At 40.7% G+C, this 21585-nt stretch overlaps 1 protein-coding gene across 1 annotated transcript; it reads right to left on the reverse strand.

The window, feature by feature from the left end:
- Positions 1 to 466: 466 nt before the first annotated feature.
- LOC149281421 (serine/threonine/tyrosine-interacting-like protein 2) lies at positions 467 to 20930 on the reverse strand. The gene is made up of 5 exons (XM_089499282.1): positions 20821 to 20930; positions 8518 to 8612; positions 6653 to 6884; positions 5794 to 6011; positions 467 to 3063 (listed from the first exon to the last, which is right to left on the reverse strand). The coding sequence occupies exons 1-5, from the start codon at positions 20928 to 20930 to the stop codon at positions 467 to 469; spliced, it is 3252 nt and encodes a 1083-aa protein (XP_089355408.1).
- Between the last annotated feature and the right edge of the window lie 655 nt (positions 20931 to 21585).

The following is a 21585-nucleotide window of genomic DNA, read 5'->3' on the forward strand; positions in this document are numbered from 1 at the left end:
TAAAAAAAAGCAAGCAAAATAAACCCAAAACCCTGCCTACAAAAATATATTTATGGCCTTATTTGAGGGATCAGGGATATTGAGGCAGAGAGGGTTAAACACTTAAATTAAGCCATAACTATTGTGTTTCCTAATTATCAAAAGTCCATTTACAACCAAAAAACACGCATAACTTCAAATAACTCTTTTTGTGTGTCAATTTGGCAATATTTATTTCATTAAAACATTTTTCCAGACTTAGAATTCCTTTGCACCATACGAAAAAGCCACATTTCTAGTCGAGTTGGTCTGATAAATTCAGTTCATGAATGCACACTTTTTTTTTTTTTAGTCGTGCATTAAAAATTTTTCAAATAACTTAAAAGGATTTTCATAAAGACATATTTATGACGACATTTAAATGTATTTTTATATTCAGAAAACTATAATAAAAATACTCCACAATTGCTAATAATGGTAGTATTTGCTAATCATCTTTTTGTCTCCGAATTCTTGTCTTTTTTTCCTCCTGGTGACGTCTCCATGCCGCAATTATGTCATCATCATCATCATCCATTTCTCCGCTCTCGTCTTTGCTCTTCCTGATTTGAGCTCGCACATGTGCAGAGTATGATGTCTCCGAATTATCCGAATCCTCTAGATTTTCGCAGGAATACGTTCTCGCTCTCCGAGAATTTCCTAATTCCCCATTTGCTAAATTATCTCTCTCTCTTGGGTAGTCACCAAAATGTGGTTCTTGGCCGTCTTCACCGTAATGTTGAAATTGGTGCTTGTTAGAATTCCTATGACGGTAGCTCTCCTCTTCAGACGATGTTGAGAAAGTAGATCTGGATCTCTGTTTCTCTCTGTTGCTTTGGAAGGATGAATAAGAGCGTTCGTCCTGTTCCTTGGCAGCATAGCTGCTTGTTTGAACGTTCAGCTCTTTCCTGGCTTCTGCCCTTCGTAAGTACCTTTCAGAAATATTTTCACTCTTTGATTCTCGACTCTCTTCCTTTTTTACACCACTGAGCCATTTATTAACATTTTTTTCTAACTCGGAGGTTGTGCTTCTGATATTCGATAAATAACTGGAATTTACTTCAGATTTTGATGAGTCTCGACTTGACTTTATTGAGTTGAAAACACCATTCTCCTGCTCCTCAACATCCTCAACGTCTTTGGCTTTTTTCTTCTTAAACATATAGCTACGCTTGTTATCGGTTACAACCTTCTCTTTTCGATACTGAGATAGTTTTTCACTTAGCTCTTCCCGTAACTCACTTTCTTTCTCGTTAAGCTTCTTCAGATCAACTTCATCTTGGAAGAGACTATAAAGGGGTACGCTTGTCTGTGTGATCTTCCTCTTGGCGCTAGATAGGTTCGTGTTTGCACTTGCTGACGTGTTGCAAGACATAACTGAGTCTGAACTCCTAAGATCTCGACCTTGCAACAGTGAGCCGGACAAACAAGAGCCACCAGCAGCGGCGAACAACGATGACCTATCATCATCCATCTTTTGGCACTGATCTCCGGGTGCTGTGCTTAGAACTGAAGATGGCCGGGACATCATCAATATTTCATTCTGTTTCTGGGCAATGGTTTCACTCACCACACTGGCTATCCAGTTTTGAATGCTAGCTATAGAAATAGCATCTGGCGTTCCGGGCGGCATGTTTTGGGGTGGAGGTATGGGACTGTTTGTTTGACCTGCGGCACTTCTCGCCTGAGATAGGCGCGATGCGTTGCTTCGCATGTTCAGCACAGATGCCGCATCGTTAACGCTGGAAGCTGAAGGCGCGCTTTGGAAAAAGGCAGACAACGGGATGCTCCCACTCAAGGCACTCTCAGTCTCCCAACCGCACATAGACTGGCTCTCTTCCAGGTTCTGTTTAGAACGTTCTAGGATCTCGGCCCTCCTCTGCTTTCTCTTAATAGATGCGCTGTCTTCGCCTTTGGTAAGTTCCACAATTTCTTCTTTGTTTTCATTACCTACTTTCTGTTGCTGCTTGATTTTCCATGACTGATAAGCAGTTAGGTCAATATCAGATTTACTCGCTTCATCTTCCTTCTGCCCTTCGCTGCCCTCTTTCTTTTGGTTATCCGAAGCCTCCGAGTCCTTTTTATGATATCCAAACTGGATTCTCTTGACTTTCCACCTTTCTAGCGGAGTGAGCTTGTGTTTGTTCTTTGTGCAAAAGTTAAACAGAGAGCCAGTTTCCGAAAATACGCTTTCTTCATCTATAGCTTTCTTTTTGTCTTTAGAAGTATGGTCGGATCTGTCTTTTGCTTCCTTTTCTATCTCCTGGAGCCTCTGGTTCCACATGTCCCATGTGCTGTCAGTACATACTGAATCGTTACGACCTCTGCTCATTCTATTGATTCTACTTGATTCAAGTTGCTGCTTAAGCGTTCGTATTTCCTGGGAGGTCACGCTCTCTACGTCGCTTATTTCACTCTGTGCATACCTCCTCTCTCCCATCGAAGACTCTCCATCGTCTTCAGGTCCAAGGGACTGATATTTAGCGCTTTGACGTTGCCAGTTTTGGATCATCTGCTCCGTATAATCCACACTATCTTCTCCGTTCTCAGGAAATTTCATAGCTTGTTCTTTGTCTGGTAGTTCTCTTGGCGGAAGTCCTTGTTTTCTTCTCCATTCCTCATATAACTTCTCCTCTTCATCTTCGTCAATTAGAGTTGGCTGTTTTGATACCACACTTGACTTTCCCATTATGGAACCCCCCATTAAACTTGTGGTGTCCTCTTCCTCAACAGTAATAGAGTGGACTTTTGCCCCCAACACACTTTCCACATCTTCTTCCTCTACCATTATGGAGTGAGCTTTGGCTTGCACCACAGATTCTTGACTTTTGTTATCATCATCATCCGAATATTCACGCTCTTCCAAAAGTTTTTCGTTAAGCTCGCGTAGCTGCTTTATAAATTCGTCATTGGGGTAAATGGCCCGTTTTTTACGTATTGTCATCAGGGCATCTGAGATAGGCATGTGGTGGAAGATCATTAAATAAGCAGCAACGAGGATCGCTGACCGGCTGATTCCCATTTCGCTGTTGACTAAAACTTTACCTACGTGGAAAAAAAAATAAAACAATTACTGTAGTTTGAAGCAAGTGACATATTACATGCGATGTCATCATGATCACGCATCACATTTAGACTACAAACAATAAACGTTTCTCCTCTTGGTTGCTCCCCTCTTACCAATGATTGGAGCATCCAAATATTCCACAAATTAAGGTAAAGCGGGAGTCCTAATCCATACAAAAAGTAACTTTATACATCACAACAACTGGCCATAAGTCATGTCCCACTAAACCAGACATGCCAACTCTCCCGGAAGTTCCGTGAGTCTCTCGTATGTTCATAACAGCTCCCTGAGCGAACGCGAGAGAGAGAATTCAATTATGACCACTGAACTCTCGAGAATCTGTGCTGAGGTTCTCCTGTGGCCTCTGGTGCCTGTGCCTTGGTCCTTCTCTGTAGCGCGTCCTCTGGTGCCTGTTCATACATGTTAAGGGGCCCGGTGAAGCCACCTCCCTGAAATGACTTTTCATGGGTTGGGATGTCTGCTAAACAACCACATGGCCAGAGTTCAAATAGTATCATGTGACAGGAAGAGCCCATAAGGTGCTTCTGTGTTGTCATGGAAACAGCCTGGGGGGTAGCGTATTTTGTCATTTCCTGTCACATGATAAAATCATAATATTTAAACTTTGCACATGTGGTCATTTAGTGCTCTACATTTAGACTTAAAGTTACTTTTGTACAGCGGTGATCTCCTGTAACTCCCATTATCCCCAACCAGCTAAACAGCCTTTGTTAGCCCACGCTTGCGTGAACTTAAGGATAGTTCATTCTGGCCTTTTGCAAAGTAAAAAATAATCATTCATTCAGTAAACTGGATTCACCAAAATAGACCTATTATTACTTTATTATATCCTATATATTTTTTATATTGTTGTGTACCATGATCTCCATTATATTGTAATATTCTATACATTAATGTTCTTTAACACCTTTAATCATCAATAATGTTATCTCTGTGGTTAAAATGCTGCAGATTATTATTGTGGTTCATCTCTGAAAGAGCGGCGTGAGCCCGACGCGCCGTCAGGACGATACAAACCTCTTTTGAAGCTTTTTATCAAATATTATTGGCAATTAATAGACTTTTTCCCCCCTAATAGCGCACGGCCTATTATTATTTTATATCTAAAGCTGCTGCGAGGCTTTGCGCGGCTTTGACCTGGTTTTGTGGCTGTAAAACTTTGATAAATGACCCCCGCTGAGATCTTAGACACCCAGCACAGAGGGTCTCAGCGTGAGTCGGGGCTTATAATGGCATTTTTAGGCCAAGGTTGCCGGCCACGAGGCTTTGATAAAGAGACCTCTAAAACGCTGTGTTCTTGGAACAAATGCAGCAAAAGCCAAAATAATAAAATCAGGACATTTGTTAACGTGACATTTCAGCCATATTAATAAAATTCTTATTTAATGTACACTTTTACTTTTGCACGCTTCACAAGTGTCCCTCGTTAGGAGGGACCGTCCCTCCTTTTTTTGGGTCACATTAAATGCCGGCAGGCATGCTTCGCTGGGTTCTGTTCTAAGTCGATTCCTTCCGACCCACTTGTTAAGTAGACAGATCAGGGATACGGGCTTAGTCATTAAGGGGTTAAATATGTTATATAGGAGGACATATATAAAAACTTTTGTTGATTTGTAGTTCAGAAGTTAACGACACTCGGGCTGCAGCTCACACAATGCACAGCCGGCACTCATTACATCATGTAGAAATACAACATTCTGGGTAAAGGCTTATAACACATATTTCATTCTCTATCCCAAGATCACCTTTATATCCCAAATATATGTTTTTTTGTGTTTTTTTTTCAAAAGCCAGATTTATCCCAAAGAGAACAAACGTCACTTTATCCAAAAGGCATATAATTTAATCCAACGTGGCTTTTTGGGGGGAAAACCGAAACCAGCGTTTTCTGGAAACGATATTATTGTGCGGTGCTTTATTTTATTTTTTTATTTTTTTTTTGCGGTGCTTTATTTTTATCCATTGTTATTATTACTCTGAAAATACACCCCGGGTGATTCACAGGCGCGTCTCCGGACTGTCTCACACCGCGGGGTTATTTTTATCCAATATCCTGACGGTGGGGCCCCTCTGGAAGCGAAGGGACGGGCGTCCACTCTGTTTTTGGGAATAAAAAGTATATTTTGTGAATTTAGAATCCTCGTTCTCTGTTACGGAAGCAGGAGGCTGAGGTGGGTTTATATTAATTAATGAGAGTATGAACTGGTACCCAGGTAACGGGGGGGGGTCTTTTCCAATATTTTTAGTGTGGGATGGGACTTATTTATTTAATTTCAAATTCTAGCTATATTTTATATAATTTTGTAATGTTTAATCCCCAGATCTTTTGTTTGCCTTTTGCGTAGGACAAAAGCCTCTTTCTGATTCTTCTCTTAAGAATCAGGACTGTCCCTTGAAATCCGGGACGCTTGTGAGGTACGCTATCACATTCTCCCCAACACTTTCCTATTCTTTGCACCATCAGCCTCTGGCTCGAACCTCCCTCCGTGAGACTCTAGCACAGGGGCGTCCAACCTGCGGCCCTCCATCTGCTGCAGGACTACATCTCCCATCCTCCTCAGCCAGCCCCTTAGCTGAAAGAGTATTATGGGAGATGTAGTCCTGCAGCAGCTGGAGGGCCGCCGGTTGGACACCCCTGCTCTAGCACACTGAATTTTACTTAGTAAATAGGAAGCGCGTGTTATTACCCCTGTATGTGAGCAAAGCCTCATCGAGGAACTCAGCCGCTGGTCTGAAGAACTTGGAGATGTCTGAGTCTGGGAAATCGTCCACTTCCACGCCCATGTACTGGATCTCGGTGCCGGAGTAGAATTCGGGTCCGGTAAAAACGGTGGTACCATGCGCCGCATTAAGCACATGGGTGATGCCCATCCTTTTCAGACGCCCTTTATTAACAGCGACGCTCCTGTAAAGAGTAGGTAATGGCGTTAATTGCCTGCATGTTCTACGGTCCCAGGCGAGTGCGGGGTGACACCCATCGAGCCGTGATATGGAGAAACATGTGAGGACCCCAGATGGACCCAGAGAAATCACGTTAATCGTTACAAGGAAAGCGTGTGCCGTCGGGTCATAGATTTCTCTGTGTGTTGGATTTACCAACGTAGACCCTCCATTTGTTGCCATCAGGGGGGCTGAAATGACTGGAAGAGGCCTAATCCTCAAATAACATAACACAATGTATCCGATGAGAACTAAACTATTCACCTCTCCCCATTGAATACTTTTTCACCATCCTATAACCTTATTCTTCAGACTGTGATTTCTAAACTACTGACATGAACATTTAGAGGTGGAAGTTTTACTTTACTGAGAGGGTGGTAGATAAGTGGAACAGCCTTCCAGCAGAAGTGTTAGAGGTTAATACAGTATAGGGCAGGTGTATGCCTATCCTGAATCTAGGATGACACTAAGGGCACTAGGCAGGCTAGACGGGCGGAATGGTTCCTATCTGCCATCATGTTATCATCCAGCTGTGCCCACAGACAGTCATGAAAGGTCTCCTAATTCTTATAAGTGTTTGGATGGGGATCCCATTCTTGAACTCACTTTTCAGCAATGAAAATATTGGGCCAGACCTCGTCCACCGAGTTGATGGGGGCTTCCATGCGATCCTTCACGAGCTCCCTCTGAAGGTCCAAGACACAGGGAGTGTTGAACAAGCTTCGGTCATCAATCTTCTCCTTGACCCGGTTATAGAGATCCTCGACAAGCAGCTGCTCTGCCGACTCCAGCATCTCAGGACACATTGTATCCACCTTCACCTCTTTGTGCTTCAGCTCTAGAACGAGAGGTCAGCCGTCATCTAGAAAGCCCGGAAAACGGACTATTCTTATAACACAGACCTATTACTCCATAATTACTTTTTATTTTTACTTTTACATAAAACATTTAAACTTTTTGCGTGGTATATATGGAAACTTTGAAGAACCTGGGGCTTAAAAATCTTCCTACCGTTTCAAAGAACCCTCGTTGACATTAAAGTTTGTCCTTCTGCACCGGACACGGCCCTTAAATTTATTGCAGAGTCTCGCTGCGAAGGTTACCTCCATTTCATTCACCCGGCCCTCGGTTTACAGAGACGTGAGGAGCTACAATTAATACTCCAAATGTACGCTAGCGACACAACATAAATCTTTACATTTAACAGTTACCCTAAAGAAAAACTGTTGCACCGAGGGGGTTATTGGGGGTTTTGAGTCGATACTTATTATTGTGCCAACTTGGAATAAGATATAAAGTTATGTAGAATTTTGGGACCTCAAATGCCCAATTAATTGACCCAAATAAATGTATCAAGTTTGCCTGAAGATTCCATTTTATTTTGGGCTAATATGGCCAAATCCATTCAGCGTCCTTTGACTTAGAGATTTTGTTTTTTTGTAAAGAACCAACTATTTTTGAAAAATTAATAAAAATGTAATAAATACAAACATATGGCTGAGAAATGTTTCATTAAGATTTTTGTGTTTCTTCTCAGTAGAGACAGTTATGAGGATCGTGGCATTTATGAGCATAACGGGAAATCGAGTGGAGAAATACTAATATTAGTGGGAACTGATTAACCCCTTAAGGACAATGGGTCGTCCTTAAGCCCATTAAAAACAACGCATTGTGAGCCCGTACGTGTGCAGGCTTTGTCACGAAGGGGTTAAAAATCCCAGTCTACATCGGAAAGGTGGACAGTGGAGGGGTTGAGAGGGTACTCTGGTAAATTATGCCCCTGGAAGGCATCTAGGGCTCCCTTTTCTCGCATGGCTCGTTAAAGCCCAGGATGGTAGGGTAGTCCACCAGGTGTCTGGGTGGGTGCGAGGTAATTAATTAATATAATTCCGACCTAGAATTATTGTGGATAAATGCCCCATCCCTCTTTTTGCCCTCTCATCTAAGATGATGGGATTGGTTTTGAGACGCTTGGGTCCTAGGATGGAAAATGGGGCAAAAAGCCCTAAAAGGAGTGATACTTGTTGGGCTGGGTCGGGAGTCCTTTAGGAGCGAAAGCCACTACCCAGCAGGAACTGGGATTGGAGAACTGGAGAATTTCCAGATGAGGTTGGTGGTAACTGGGGCCGCTTGTCTGAAGAAATACTGTTACCAGATAGACCATGACCTATAAAGAAAATGTTTTATTCAGAATTTCATAATAATTAAATATAACGTTGAAATTTGTATGGAATTCTGAATGAAACAATATTTCAGGGCTGGGAATGCCTTTCCAGATATTTTTTTTTAACATCATTCTGTTTTTGAACAATTTCATCCACGTGATTTTTTTTTTTTGTCCTCCTGATTTACTTTTAAAAACTGGCACAGAGGAACCAGAATTTAATCTTGGACCCAGTATGCACGGCCTACACGGGACGGCAGCCAAAGCTTAAATCGAAAATGCAAAGCATCCAAACTCAATAATTCACCTTCGTTTATTATTTGCTTGGCGGCCACGGATGAAGAGAGGTGGATCGGCTCCATGAAGATGCTCTCGGTATAAGCGTCAGACACCATGGAAAAGCTGTAAATACCGCAAAAAAACCCAGAATAAATTAACGTTCCAAGAGAACAGGAGGCAGCCCGCGTCCACGTGGTACATCCGTGATGGAGGCTTCTGGGTAGCACTGTTCTTTTATTTTGCTGAAATTTTGTTTTTATAAACCCAATATAAATATATATAAATTTTTATCCATATTAAGAAAAAGCTGTTTCACAAAAAAACCCCCCACTATATTTTGATCCAATTACATCACATTGTTTACATCATAATGCAGAGACCGCCTTTGTGAATGAATATTCAGAGTTCTTGCAATATACCTGTAGGCTTGGGTGTTCCACCACAAATGTAGAAGAGGTAATCGTGGATACTTTTCAAACAGAACCATAACTGGGGGGGGGGGTTCTCGGGGTACGCTACACGGAGCTCCGTCTTCTGGTGGGGGTAACATTGCATAGGGTTGGGGTCAGAGTTAGCTCCATGCAGCCCTTAGGGGCAAGGAACCAGGTGAGGAGGGGATGAGGTGGGTAACAGGTAGGACATGGACAGGTGGGGTGGGTTTCATCACATCTCACTACCTGTCCACAAAAATAGCAAGTTGACCTGGAAAAGCAGAGCTTCTCCCGGAGACACCAGGTCAAGCTAAGAGTTCCCAGGCGTACCCAGCACCAGCGGTCACCTCCGCCGGGGCTGTCGATCAGCTGTATGCGTGTATCCCACTTATGGTCTCCCATAATAAATTTGTGACATCACAAACATACAATGCAAGCTGATTTTGTGCGCAGACATGGTGGGAAGTTGAATGCCTTTTTTGTATCTTTAGAATTCTAAAAGGTTCCTGTGATTTTTACCTGAATTGATCCTCAGCCTGATTTCCGAGAGATGCAGCAGATAACCCTACTGCTTTCCCTTCCTTATGCTAGATCTTCCAGCTATAAAACGTAACCATGATCTGTCAATTTATAGCTTGCCGGTAATAACACTTTTTTTAATGTAGAAGCATTTTTGTTACACAATTAAAAGTCCAGTAGTGTCGCCTTACTTAAGTTTCCTTCTTTGCTGGCTTTTAAACGTTGCCTTTTTTAACAGATCAGAGTTTGGAAAATGTGTTAACTTCATCTATATTTTAGGGAGAAAAGGCAGCAGTTTGGGAAAGGGAAATTAGTTGAAACATTTGTGCTATATGTAACAGTGAAAACGATTTGCCGAACTCCTAGAACTCCTTTCACCCAAACCCCCTTCTTCCTGAATTTCCTTCCTTATCCATCCATACCCTTATCTCACATTTGCTTTTTCGACTAGGCCACCAGGCGCTGGCCGCCTTTCCCCCGTCGCATGCAAAGGAACTGTAATGACGGTCCACATTCTACAGCGATCCATTATTTCCTCATCTCAGGTCATATATATATCATATCACGCTATTTACATCATATCGCCTTCTTCTTATATCATATCATATATATATATATATATATATAGATCATATCACGCCATTTACATCATATCACCTTCTTCTTATATCATATCATATATCATATATATATATATAAATATATACATCATATCACGCCATTTATATCATATAACCCTCTTCTTATATCAAATACCATTATATATATATATATCATATCACGCCATTTACATCATCTCGCCTTCTTCTTATATCATATAATATATATATATATCATATCACGCCATTTACATCATCTCGCCTTCTTCTTATATCATATAATATATATATATCATATCACGCCATTTACATCATCTCGCCTTCTTCTTATATCATATAATATATATATATCATATCACGCCATTTACATCATATCGCCTTCTTCTTATATCATATAATATATATATATATATCATATCACGCCATTTACATCATAAAACCCTCTTCTTATATCATATCATATATATGTATAATATCATATCACGCCATTTACATCATATCACCCTCTTCTTATATCATATCGTATATTTGTATAAAATCATATCACGCCATTTACATCATATCGCCTTCTTCTTATATCATATAATATATATATATATATATCATATCACGCCATTTACATCATAAAACCCTCTTCTTATATCATATCATATATATGTATAATATCATATCACGCCATTTACATCATATCACCCTCTTCTTATATCATATCGTATATATGTATAAAATCATATCATGCCATTTACATCATATCGCCTTCTTCTTCTGATGGGCTTTGGAGAATCTATCCACATTGTGTTCCAATGGATGTTCTCTATAAAATATCCAGTTATGACATATTTCATTGTCTTTTATTTGCCGGGCGCTTTAGATAACCCTAAACCGTACCGTTTAGTGGACAGAATAACCTTTATACTGTTAAAATACCCGACTACGCATTATGCATGGTCATGTCTATAAGAAAATGCCCTCTAGATTGTAAGCTGCCGTGAGCAGGGTCCTCCTAACCTGTTGTTTCTGTAAATCAAATAGTTATGCTGTATATTAATTGTTATGACCCCTCTATCCATTGTACAGCGCTATGGAATATGATGGCGCTATATAAAACAATAAAAAATAATAATAATTCTGTATCAGACCTTAGGTCAGGAAAAGAACACCATATAAAGCATACACTTAGCTTACATCACCCACTCCTTAATACCCCTTAATAAAACAAATGCGAAATATATGGGAAATCTCTTATTTTGGAGTAAACTATAGGAAATAAGCAACTATTTACAAATTGCTTTTTAGTCACATGTTTTTGTTTTTTTTTTTGGTTTTTACCTTGTTTCATTTTAAGATAAAATATTTTTCCTTCAAAAGAAAAAATAGTGATTTTGTACATTTAATGTGTGATCATATTTACAAAAAACTTTGTGCATTGTTTACAGATAAACTGGAGATTAAGCCGCCGTTTCTGTCCGTGGCGGAGATTTGGTCTCTGTTTGCAGAAAAGATTGCTTTACGCAAAATCTCAATTTTTTAGTTTTTTTGGGTTCCAGCAAAGAATCCAATCAGTTTCTGTACAAGCTGGCGCGAGGTCCGTAACTGCCCCAAAGCCCAATAAAATCATTGGCTAAGACGTTAATATCAAAAACATACAAAAAATACAAAAAAAATAGATACGAATCTCTGGAGCCAATTGGATTTTACGTTATCTATAGACTAGTTTCGCTCAGACAAAACGATGTAAACAAACTTTTTCTCTTATTTAATTTTAGATCATAAAAAATATACGCCACTACCATTCAGAAGTTTGGGGTCGCTTAGAAATTTCCTTGTTTTTTAAAGAAAAGCTAATTTTGTCGATTAAAATGGATGAAAAATCAAGCGCAGACGGGGTTAATGTTGTAAATGATTATTGTAGCTGGAAACTGCTGAGTTTTAACGGAATCTCTTCATAGATGTACAGAGGCCCTTTATCACTCCCATCACTCCTGTGTTCCAATGGCCCTTTATCACTCCCATCACGCCTGTGTTCCAATGGCCCTTTATCACTCCCATTACTCCTGGGTTCCAATGGCCCTTTATCACTCCCATCACTCCTGTGTTCCAATGGCTCTTTATCACTCCCATCACTCCTGTGTTCCAGTGGCCCTTTATCACTGCCATCACTCCTGTGTTCCAACGGCCCTTTATCCCTCCCATCACTCCTGTGTTCCAATGGCCCTTTATCACTCCCATCACGCCTGTGTTCCAATGGCCCTTTATCACTCCCATTACTCCTGGGTTCCAATGGCCCTTTATCACTCCCATCACTCCTGTGTTCCAATGGCTCTTTATCCCTCCCATCACTCCTGTGTTCCAACGGCCCTTTATCCCTCCCATCACGCCTGTGTTCCAATGGCCCTTTATCACTCCCATTACTCCTGGGTTCCAATGGCCCTTTATCACTCCCATCACTCCTGTGTCCCAATGGCCCCTTATCACTCCCATCACTCCTGTGTCCCAATGGCCCCTTATCACTCCCATCACTCCTGTGTTCCAATGGCCCTTTATCACTCCCATCACTCCTGTGTTCCAATAGCCCTTTATCACTCCCATCACTCCTGTGTTCCAATAGCCCTTTATCACTCCCATCACTCCTGTGTTCCAATGACCCTTTATCACTCCCATCACTCCTGTGTTCCAATGGCCCTTTATCACTCCCATCACTCCTGGGTTCCAATAGCCCTTTATCACTCCCATCACTCCTGTGTTCCAATGACCCTTTATCACTCCCATCACTCCTGTGTTCCAATGGCCCTCTATCACTCCCATCACTCCTGTGTTCCAATGGCCCTTTATCACTCCCATCACTCCTGTGTTCCAATGGCACGTTGTGTTCACTGATCCAAGTTTAAGTTTAAAAGGCTAATTGATCGTTAGAAAACCCTTTCCGTTTTCCGCAGCGATGTACACCGGGTATATGTTCCTCAAATACTGGAAAGGTAATTTGTGCCATTTTTGTGTATTTTTTTAAAAAAAATCTTCCATGTGTCATTCATTATGTCATTTTCCCAGATAATTTGGGGCATGCTGTGGCGTAACATTCAGCATTTGGCGAAGTGCTTCTCAGTTTGGGGGGCTGTGATGGGTTTGCTTTGCCTTGAAATGTTACAGACCTCCTAACTTTAAAACAGCATAAAGGGGCTTATTAAAGTACTTATTTCAAAGGAGGAGGTCAGAAGTTTAGATGGAGGGTAAGAGAGTTTTACTTTATTGAGAAGGTGGAAGAAGTGGAACAGCCTCCCAGCAGAGGTGGTAGAGGGTAATACAGTGAGGGTATTAAACATGCATGGGATAGGCAACTGGCTCCTGAATCTAAGACAAGACCAACAACGCATTAAGGTTTGAGTCTTTACAGCAGGAGAAACGGGGACCAGACGGGGGCCGAATGGGGCCGACCTGCCGGCAGATTGTATGTTCCTATATTTTGTAACGCCTTCTAATTTTTAATGACTTTTTCTACAAACGCCGCATCGCTTCTCCTTGTCCCCTGCATCTCATTCCTTGCCGTTCCCGCTTCCAATTATACGCGCGCCAAAATGACCAGCGATGTACACAACCCCGGTATGAAAACACATCAGAAGGAGAAATAAAAAAAATAAAAAAATCTCTTTCTGCAGTGGAAATAATGGCAAGGGATTCAATCAGCGAGGATCGGTGCTTTTCGTATCCAAGGTGACAGAAATAACCATCCACATTCATCACGTTATATATTACCAGCCGATCGATACCAGGGTAGCCATCTGGATACAGGTCGAGAGGGAAGAATCATCAGCTTAGTGTTTTTCTCGCGTTTCCCAGAGCATTCTGGGAGTTATGAGACGGACGTTTCATTCCCTGTTTTCAGCTCTGCTTTCTCCAAAGAGAACAAAAAAAAAAAAGACGTAAAACGCCATATTTTTTTTTTTTGTATAAAATAAAAACAACAAAGATTTGCAAATAAACTATTAATTAAAAAACAAACAAACGAACAAAAAAAACTGTTACTTAAAGAATTATACATGATTCCTTTATTGCCACGAGGGTGTCATGAGTATCTAAAACTGGACTTATATTATGTGTTTTATATATATATATATATATATATATATATATATATATTTGTGTGTAGGCAGATACAAAAAATATATATAAGGGGCTGTCATATGGGGTAGAAAGCCTTAAATATTTTTTAAAATTTTATTTAATTATTTTTTTTTAGATATATTGAAATTATTAGTAAAAACACTAAAAAACACAATTAATTAATATTAAAAAAGGTGAAAAAACAAGGGGAATGAGCGACGTTTCCAAATACAAAAATACATAACCCTTGCAGTGCACCTACCGGTTCTCCAGCACCGGGTTTAACCCCTTCTGTAGGAGGCTTCTGCCTGAGGTTGCTGGTAGTTGCAGTACTGCCGCTGCTGGAGTGCCAAAGGTTATCGCCATTAATTCCCCATGAAGTGGGAAATTGCAGCGGCTAATAGGATATATTTTATAGATATGCTATGTTCCCTGGCAGGTAATGCGGGCTTTTGACAGGTATACATGACACCACTGAAGGTTTCAAATCCGTAACAAAGAAGAAAAAGCTTAAAAACAAAAGAAAAAAAAAAAAAATTCTACCGAGCTGATTATTTTTACTCTAAAGAAAAACTGAGGTTTCACGCTGTAATTCGCATTATTTCCTACTGATTTATTAAAGATCAAAGCAATTTTTGGAAAATTATTTAACAATTCATTTTTTTTGTCTTTCATGCAAATTTAAGTTCTAGCGATAGATAAAAAAAACAATGCCCCACAGAGGATGCTTCATCTATTCTGCAGTGAATTATACATGGAAAATCATGCAGCTGTTTATATATTCAAATAAAGGCATGCATATGTAAAAATATGCAAATATTTTTGCTGCATACATTTGCATGTCTAATACTTCCTGCTCAACTCTCCATGAGTTAAATAGGTTAATTAAGTACATCTCTGCATATATATAAATCGCATTTCTCTGCATATCTAATCCTCGTCTTAATACGTCTCGCTGTGAATAATTGCATAGATTTGCAAACATAATTCAGATTTCTCTAAGAATTAAATACTTTATTTCTTCATCATGTTCTAGTAGAAGATTTTAAGCATTTAGCCACGTTTTAGATTGCATCAAGTTCCTATGAAAATATTTTGTGGTAGATATATATATATATATAATATATATTAGTAATTTGTTGCTTATGGCAAGAAACATGTCACAAACACATAAAAATCTTCAAATTTAAAAAATAATGTCAAATACATGGAAAGTAGAAACAAACAAAATGTGAATTGCCGCCTTACGATTGCCAGGGGTCGGTTAAACGCCCCCCCCCCCTATTTACCCAAATTGTCTAGATTTAGCAAAATGTGTTCCCGACATTGGCACTCAATGGGTTAAATTACAGCGGTCATTACAACTAAACGGCCCTAAATTAATTCAAAAGAGGAAATCGCTGGCAGGAGATAGAAGGGGAAAATTGAGCCCAACAAAAATGTACCCCAGAGTTTGTACCCCACGGTTTGGACATCAATCAGGGCAGTTATGAGAAGTTTAAGAAATAGAAGAAAATTAAGTAAAGATTGTCAGCTTGCGGGCCGGGCCCTTTTTTTCCTAATGTGTTGGGTCGTCTTAGTCGGTCAGTTCCGGTTTTGTCAGACCCTTTGAATATATGAACTGTAAGAAGTGCTCCGGGAATTGGTTCTATATACTAATAATAATAATAAAAATAATAGAAATAATAATAACAATCATAATGATAACAATAAAAATAATAATAATAATCATAATGATAACAATAATAATAATAAAAATAATAATAATCATAATGATAACAATAATAATAATAGAAATAATAATAATCACTGGAGGCAAGTGGTAGAAGAAGAGGTTGGTTTTAGGCTGTTCCCCCCCACTTTGGGAAAGGGTCTGAGGGCACCCATGATCCCATTACAATTCATGCCTGCGCGTAGGTATAGCATCAGGGGAGTCTGGAAGAAGGACAAGTGCTACAGCCGTACAGGATAAAGTAATAGTAATTTAAAAAATAGTAACTGAATGGGAGAATATTTAGACTCAAATTGTATAAAATGAGTAAAAATACTTTTTTTACACTCTATGGGCTTATAATGATACACTACCCTATAAAGGACATTATTGCCTATATGGTTACCCTACATACTAACCCTGGCGTTAATGCTAATATTTTGGTTTTTGCCATTCTTTCGCACATCTCAATTGTAATTTTTACAATCACCTTCATTCACGCAGCCAAGAATGGACTCAAAGAGAAGAGCGAATGGATCATGTTTTACAACACCCTCTGTGTTTGTGCCGCTACCCGGCTGTCCCTTAGGCTTTAGGAAAGATGCACTGCACCATTCTTCTTAAAGATGTATTCATCATCGTGTCAGTGTTCTTATGGTGAAAAATGTGCATTGTTGCCCTAAAGAAAAACCTTTTTTTTGAAAATTATGCATGATGTACGCATTTGACAAATTCATACTACAAATCGGACTGAGATACGGCTCAGAGACGAATATTGATACCGAAACATTGTCACAATACAGATCTTCTGTTCCGAGACCTCTGTAATATGGATCATTCATTTTTTTTTTATTCAAAAATAAATAAATTAGATTAAATTAAAGAAGGTGATCAAAAAGAGGGTAACCTCAAAACTGTAAAACACTGAAATGTACCCCAAAAGATCATCTAATTTAATATACAAATAAAACAACTTTTATTACATTAATAAATAAAATATTTCAGCCAACCAGAAGCGACAAATAAAATCAAAGGGAAACAAGCATGTTTGGACATGTGTATGTAACGGGTTGATTTTAAGTCTTTTTGGTTTATTTAATAAAAAATTAAGTTTTATTTGTGTAATAAATTGGGATCCTCTTTTTGGGGCTGCTATTCATGTTGCGCCCACTAGGGGGCCACAGCCCCGGATTGAGACCAGCTACATCCCGATCCGCTCCATTACATTTCAATTCAGCGGTTGCATTTGACCCGTTTCTTATTGCTGTCAGTTTCTGGCTCATTTATTGCGACGAAGATATTACAAATACACATTATTAGATCGCACAAATAAAAAAAGTGATTTTTTTATGATAAAGGAAAGAGATTTGACAATGGTGAAAGCAAATGACATAGGATTAGAGGGATAGACTTTTAGAGGACAAACATTCCTAGATTAAGAATGTAGAGTCACATAAACTTTCAAGCCACGCGAAGAAGGGACCTCTGAGGTTTTCTATGCTCTTGTAACCCCACAGTTTACGCTGTTAAAGTTGATCTGCTAAAATGTATCCCAAACTTCTTCTGCAAATAGTGAATGAAAAACATATTTTCTATTAATATTCTTAGAGCCACTTGGTTATAACATGAGGTTTATTTATTAAGCGCAATGTGCTGGCTCTATCAGTGGCAGATTATCAATTAGGCACACTAAGCACATGCCTAGGGACCCCCAGAGCTCTAATGTACAGCTGCACTGTGCTGGCTACTGGAGTCATACTTTGTATTCACCACCTTTCCAAAATTTGGAGTCACTTAGAGGCCTCCCAATTTTGAAAGAAAAATACATTTTGTCTATTAAAATAATATGAAATGGATCAGAAATCCTGCCTAGACAGGGTTAATGTTGTAAATAACTATAATGCTTTTTAATGGAATCTCTTCATAGGCGTACAGAGGCCCTTTATCACTCCCATCACTCCTGTGTTCCAATGGCCCTTTATCACTCCCATCACTCCTGTGTTCCAATGGCCCTTTATCACTCCCATCACTCCTGTGTTCCAATGGCCCTTTATCACTCCCATCACTCATGTGTTCCAATGGCTCTTTATCACTCCCATCACTCCTGTGTTCCAATGGCCCTTTATCACTCCCATCACTCCTGTGTTCCAATGGCCCTTTATCACTCCCATCACTCCTGTGTTCCAATGGCTCTTTATCACTCCCATCACTCCTGTGTTCCAATGGCCCTTTATCACTACCATCACTCCTGTGTTCCAATGGCTCTTTATCACTCCCATCACTCCTGTGTTCCAATGGCCCTTTATCACTGCCATCACTCCTGTGTTCCAACGGCCCTTTATCCCTCCCATCACTCCTGTGTTCCAATGGCCCTTTATCACTCCCATCACTCCTGTGTTCCAATGGCATGTTGTGTCCGCTTTTAAGTTTAAAAGACTAATTGATGGTAAGAAACTCCTTTTGTAATTATATTACAGCCAGAAATGTCCTCGTTTTCCATGAAAACAGCTGAGTGACCCCAAACTTTTGAACAGTGGTGTATATTATGCGATGTCTTTGAGTTTCATTCAATATCTGGCACATTATCGCTCAAATTCATTAAACAAACGTGTTACTCGATGATTTATAAATATTTATTTGTGATTATATGAGTGATTTACGGATATCGGTGCGGTCAGAACTTTTGTCTCTCGCCACTTTGTTTCTTTAGTAGCTGAGTACGACCAGACGGCTCAAACAAAAAAATATCTAGGGAATGAGTTTAGAGAAAAGAGAAAATTACAAATATATTTTTAGGCAGCAGCGAAGCCTTCTGGGTAATTGTGAAAACATTATATTTGTTTTTCATTACTGTGTGAAAATTCAAATATATATATATATATATATACACGCTATGAACAAATGTATGTGGGAACCTCGTCTAATTTCCGGATTAAGATGCTTCAGCCGCACCAATGGCTAACGGAGAAATAAGTCAGTTTGTGAAATGTCTGCCCCGGTTCACCGACAGCTCAGCCACGAAGACGTAGACCGCGCTCACTCACAGAGCGGGGCTCTGAAGTTGGTAGCATCACTCACTGCAGAGACCCGGACTGCCTCTGGAGGTAACATCAGCAGTGGCGCTGTGTGCCGGGAGCTTCATGAAATGGGTTTCCGTGGCCGAGCAGTTGGACAGAAACCCAAGATCACTGAGCTCAATGCCAAGCGTCGGCTGGAGCGGCGTAAAGCCCATCGTCACCGGACTCAGCGGAAACGTGTTCTCCGGAGCGTTAATCGCACCTCTGGAAGTCTGATGGACGAATCTGGGTTTGGCGGATGCCGGGAGAACGTTACCTACCGGAATGCACAGTGACCGCTGTAAAGTCTGGTGGAGGAGGGATAATGGGGCTGTTTTTTAGGGTTTAGGCTCCTTACTTCCAGCGAATGTGAAAATTTAGACAATTTTATGCTTCCAACATTGTGGGAACAGTTTGGGGAAGACCCTTTCCTATTCCAGCATGACTGCGCCCCAGTGCACAAAGCAAGCTCCATACAGACATGGCTGGATGAGTTTGGGGAGGAAGAAGTTGACCGGCCGCACAGAGCTCCGACCTCAACCCCATCGAACACCTCTGGGATGAACTGGAATAGAGAGCCGGGCATCCCGAACATCAGCGTCGGACCTCACAGACGCTCTACTGGATGAATGGCAAAAATCCCCAAACCTAACGGCGTTTTATTTGTCTTTATTTTCTCAGCTTTCGGCACCAATAAAGTTATTCATTGAAACGATAGCATATACGCAGACGTTCAGCAAAGCCAAGTCAGGCAGTCGGAGGCAAAATCTGCTTAAAACAATTATCTGCCCCAAACACCCAGCCCTTCTCCTCTTTCAGCCTTCTAAAGTTACCGGAAAAGGGGAGAAGGCTTTGAATGGGGAGGAATAATCATGCAGATCGCCGGATAAAGAAGTTGGCTGCTCCCACGGTATCCACATCTATATTTCTTATTTTAATCGTAAAAACGTATGTAACGCTGATCCCCACTGATGAAAAGGTTAATTCTCGTCGGTATATTTTGTCTTTTTCCACTGAATTCCGTCGTTGATCTGAACGCCGCAGGGACCACAAAACGCCGCAACGGACATTTTTTTCATAGCTTGAGGCTGTCGACCGTTATGCGGAAAATCCCCCGATTATGTAAACCGCTGCTAATAAAAAGTGCACCGGGCCTCACGGCGGGAAACGTCTGCGCATTATTGTCATTTTTTTGACAATTCTAATTCGATTTCATCCTCAGCCAGGTGTATAAACGCACGTAAGGGGCTGGTTTACTTAACGGGAGCTGACATCTGTGGCATTTTATTTAATGTTATAGCCGGCTGTCGGTTAGATACCCCGACCCGCTTTATGCTAATCACTGTGTCCCTGTATTATTTCTAAAATATGACAGGATGTATAGGCAGCTATGACATCATAGACCCAGTTGGGCGATCTTAAACTAATCTCTAACTACGGCATCATCTAATGTCCAACTCATGCGTATCTAGGAGCGAGTAAGAATTCCGGGCTCCCCAACTAACCACCAAGATATATGGGTGCAGGGAGAGCCGCCTCTCCTGGACAGGGGCCACTGCGTCTGTCTGTTCTCTCTACCTCATTTACCATCTACTGGGGCAAGTCCAACACCACGCATGACCAGGCTCCCATAAAGAACCAGGCAGAGTAAGCTCTTGGGACCAGTCCTGGGAAGCTCCTCCCAGCTGTGCTGTGAGAAGGGGCTTAGCCAATCAGATAATTGTCAGGGTGCTTCTGAGGGCCAAACTTGTTCGGATTTCTTTCATACAAACAGGATCAGAATTTGGCTAAATAAAAAAAAAAAAAGTGTATTTGCAAACCAGGAAAGTCCTTCATTTTACGGCAATGAACTCAACGCTTTACTGTGCTTTGTATCCCAATGTATAGAAATATATATATATTACATATACAGCTTACCTGCTGGGCGATGGACTGCGCAAATAGCGAGCCTGTACGGCCCTGACGTCATCATCCTCGCCTTTATCAGGAACCACTTGTTCGCTACCCCGGTCTTGACCGGTTGCCATGGTGATTTGCTGCAGATGGATCTAAGCGCTGTGAACGGGAGATAGAAGTTTTGTAAATTTAAAACGTGCCGCCCCGGGTCACAATCTGCGGAAAAATAGAAAGAAATTCTCCACTGCTAAAATTCATCAATTTCCTATAACTTTTGACCCACAAAGAATATTGAAACCCATGAAGTTCTTGCATAAGAAGAGTGTCGCCCACTTACGAAAAAATTACTGCAGTTTTTCTGAAGTAATACTGCAGTTTTTTGGACATGAAAAAACTGCAATACTGCACATTTACTGCACTTTTACTGCACATTTACTGCAGTTTTTTTTTTATATTGCAAACCTACAGTTGTACTTCAATGTACTGCAGCTTTATTGCATTTGTACTTCCGTACAAAAACAACTGCAGTAAAACTGCAGTACAGTGTATGTGAGATATGCGAGTGTGAGTCGAGTCAACACTACAGAGAAGTGAGTCGTTAGAAGGCATGACGGCGAGATATGACATCATAGCGCAGTGCTCAGCAGTAAGGACAGCAACGCGGAGGGGAGGCTGGCAGCGCCGATGACAGATATGCCACTGATAGATAGAACGTCACCAAGTCCCCAAACCGCAACGTTTTGTCTGCTGTCAAATTCTATGTTTTTTAATGCTGTACGGACTCAG

The sequence above is a fragment of the Sceloporus occidentalis genome, unplaced genomic scaffold (assembly GCF_023333645.1).
Source record: "Sceloporus occidentalis isolate IW3139 unplaced genomic scaffold, rSceOcc1.0.p SCAF_132, whole genome shotgun sequence".
NCBI classification, from domain to species: Eukaryota; Metazoa; Chordata; class Lepidosauria; order Squamata; family Phrynosomatidae; genus Sceloporus; species Sceloporus occidentalis.

What these genes read in the sequence shown, in the direction of transcription:
- LOC149281421 (XM_089499282.1), bottom strand. Translation starts at nt 20,930, where the DNA reads ATGGCAACCGGTCAAGACCGGGGTAGCGAACAAGTGGTTCCTGATAAA. An exon ending in CGCAGTCCATCGCCCAGCAG is followed by an intron (nt 8,613 to 20,820) that starts GTAAGCTGTATA and finishes CGGTATTTACAG; the next exon opens with CTTTTCCATGGTGTCTGACG. An exon ending in GGCTTTGCTCACATACAGGG is followed by an intron (nt 3,064 to 5,793) that starts GTAATAACACGC and finishes TTTTCCACGTAG; the next exon opens with GTAAAGTTTTAGTCAACAGC.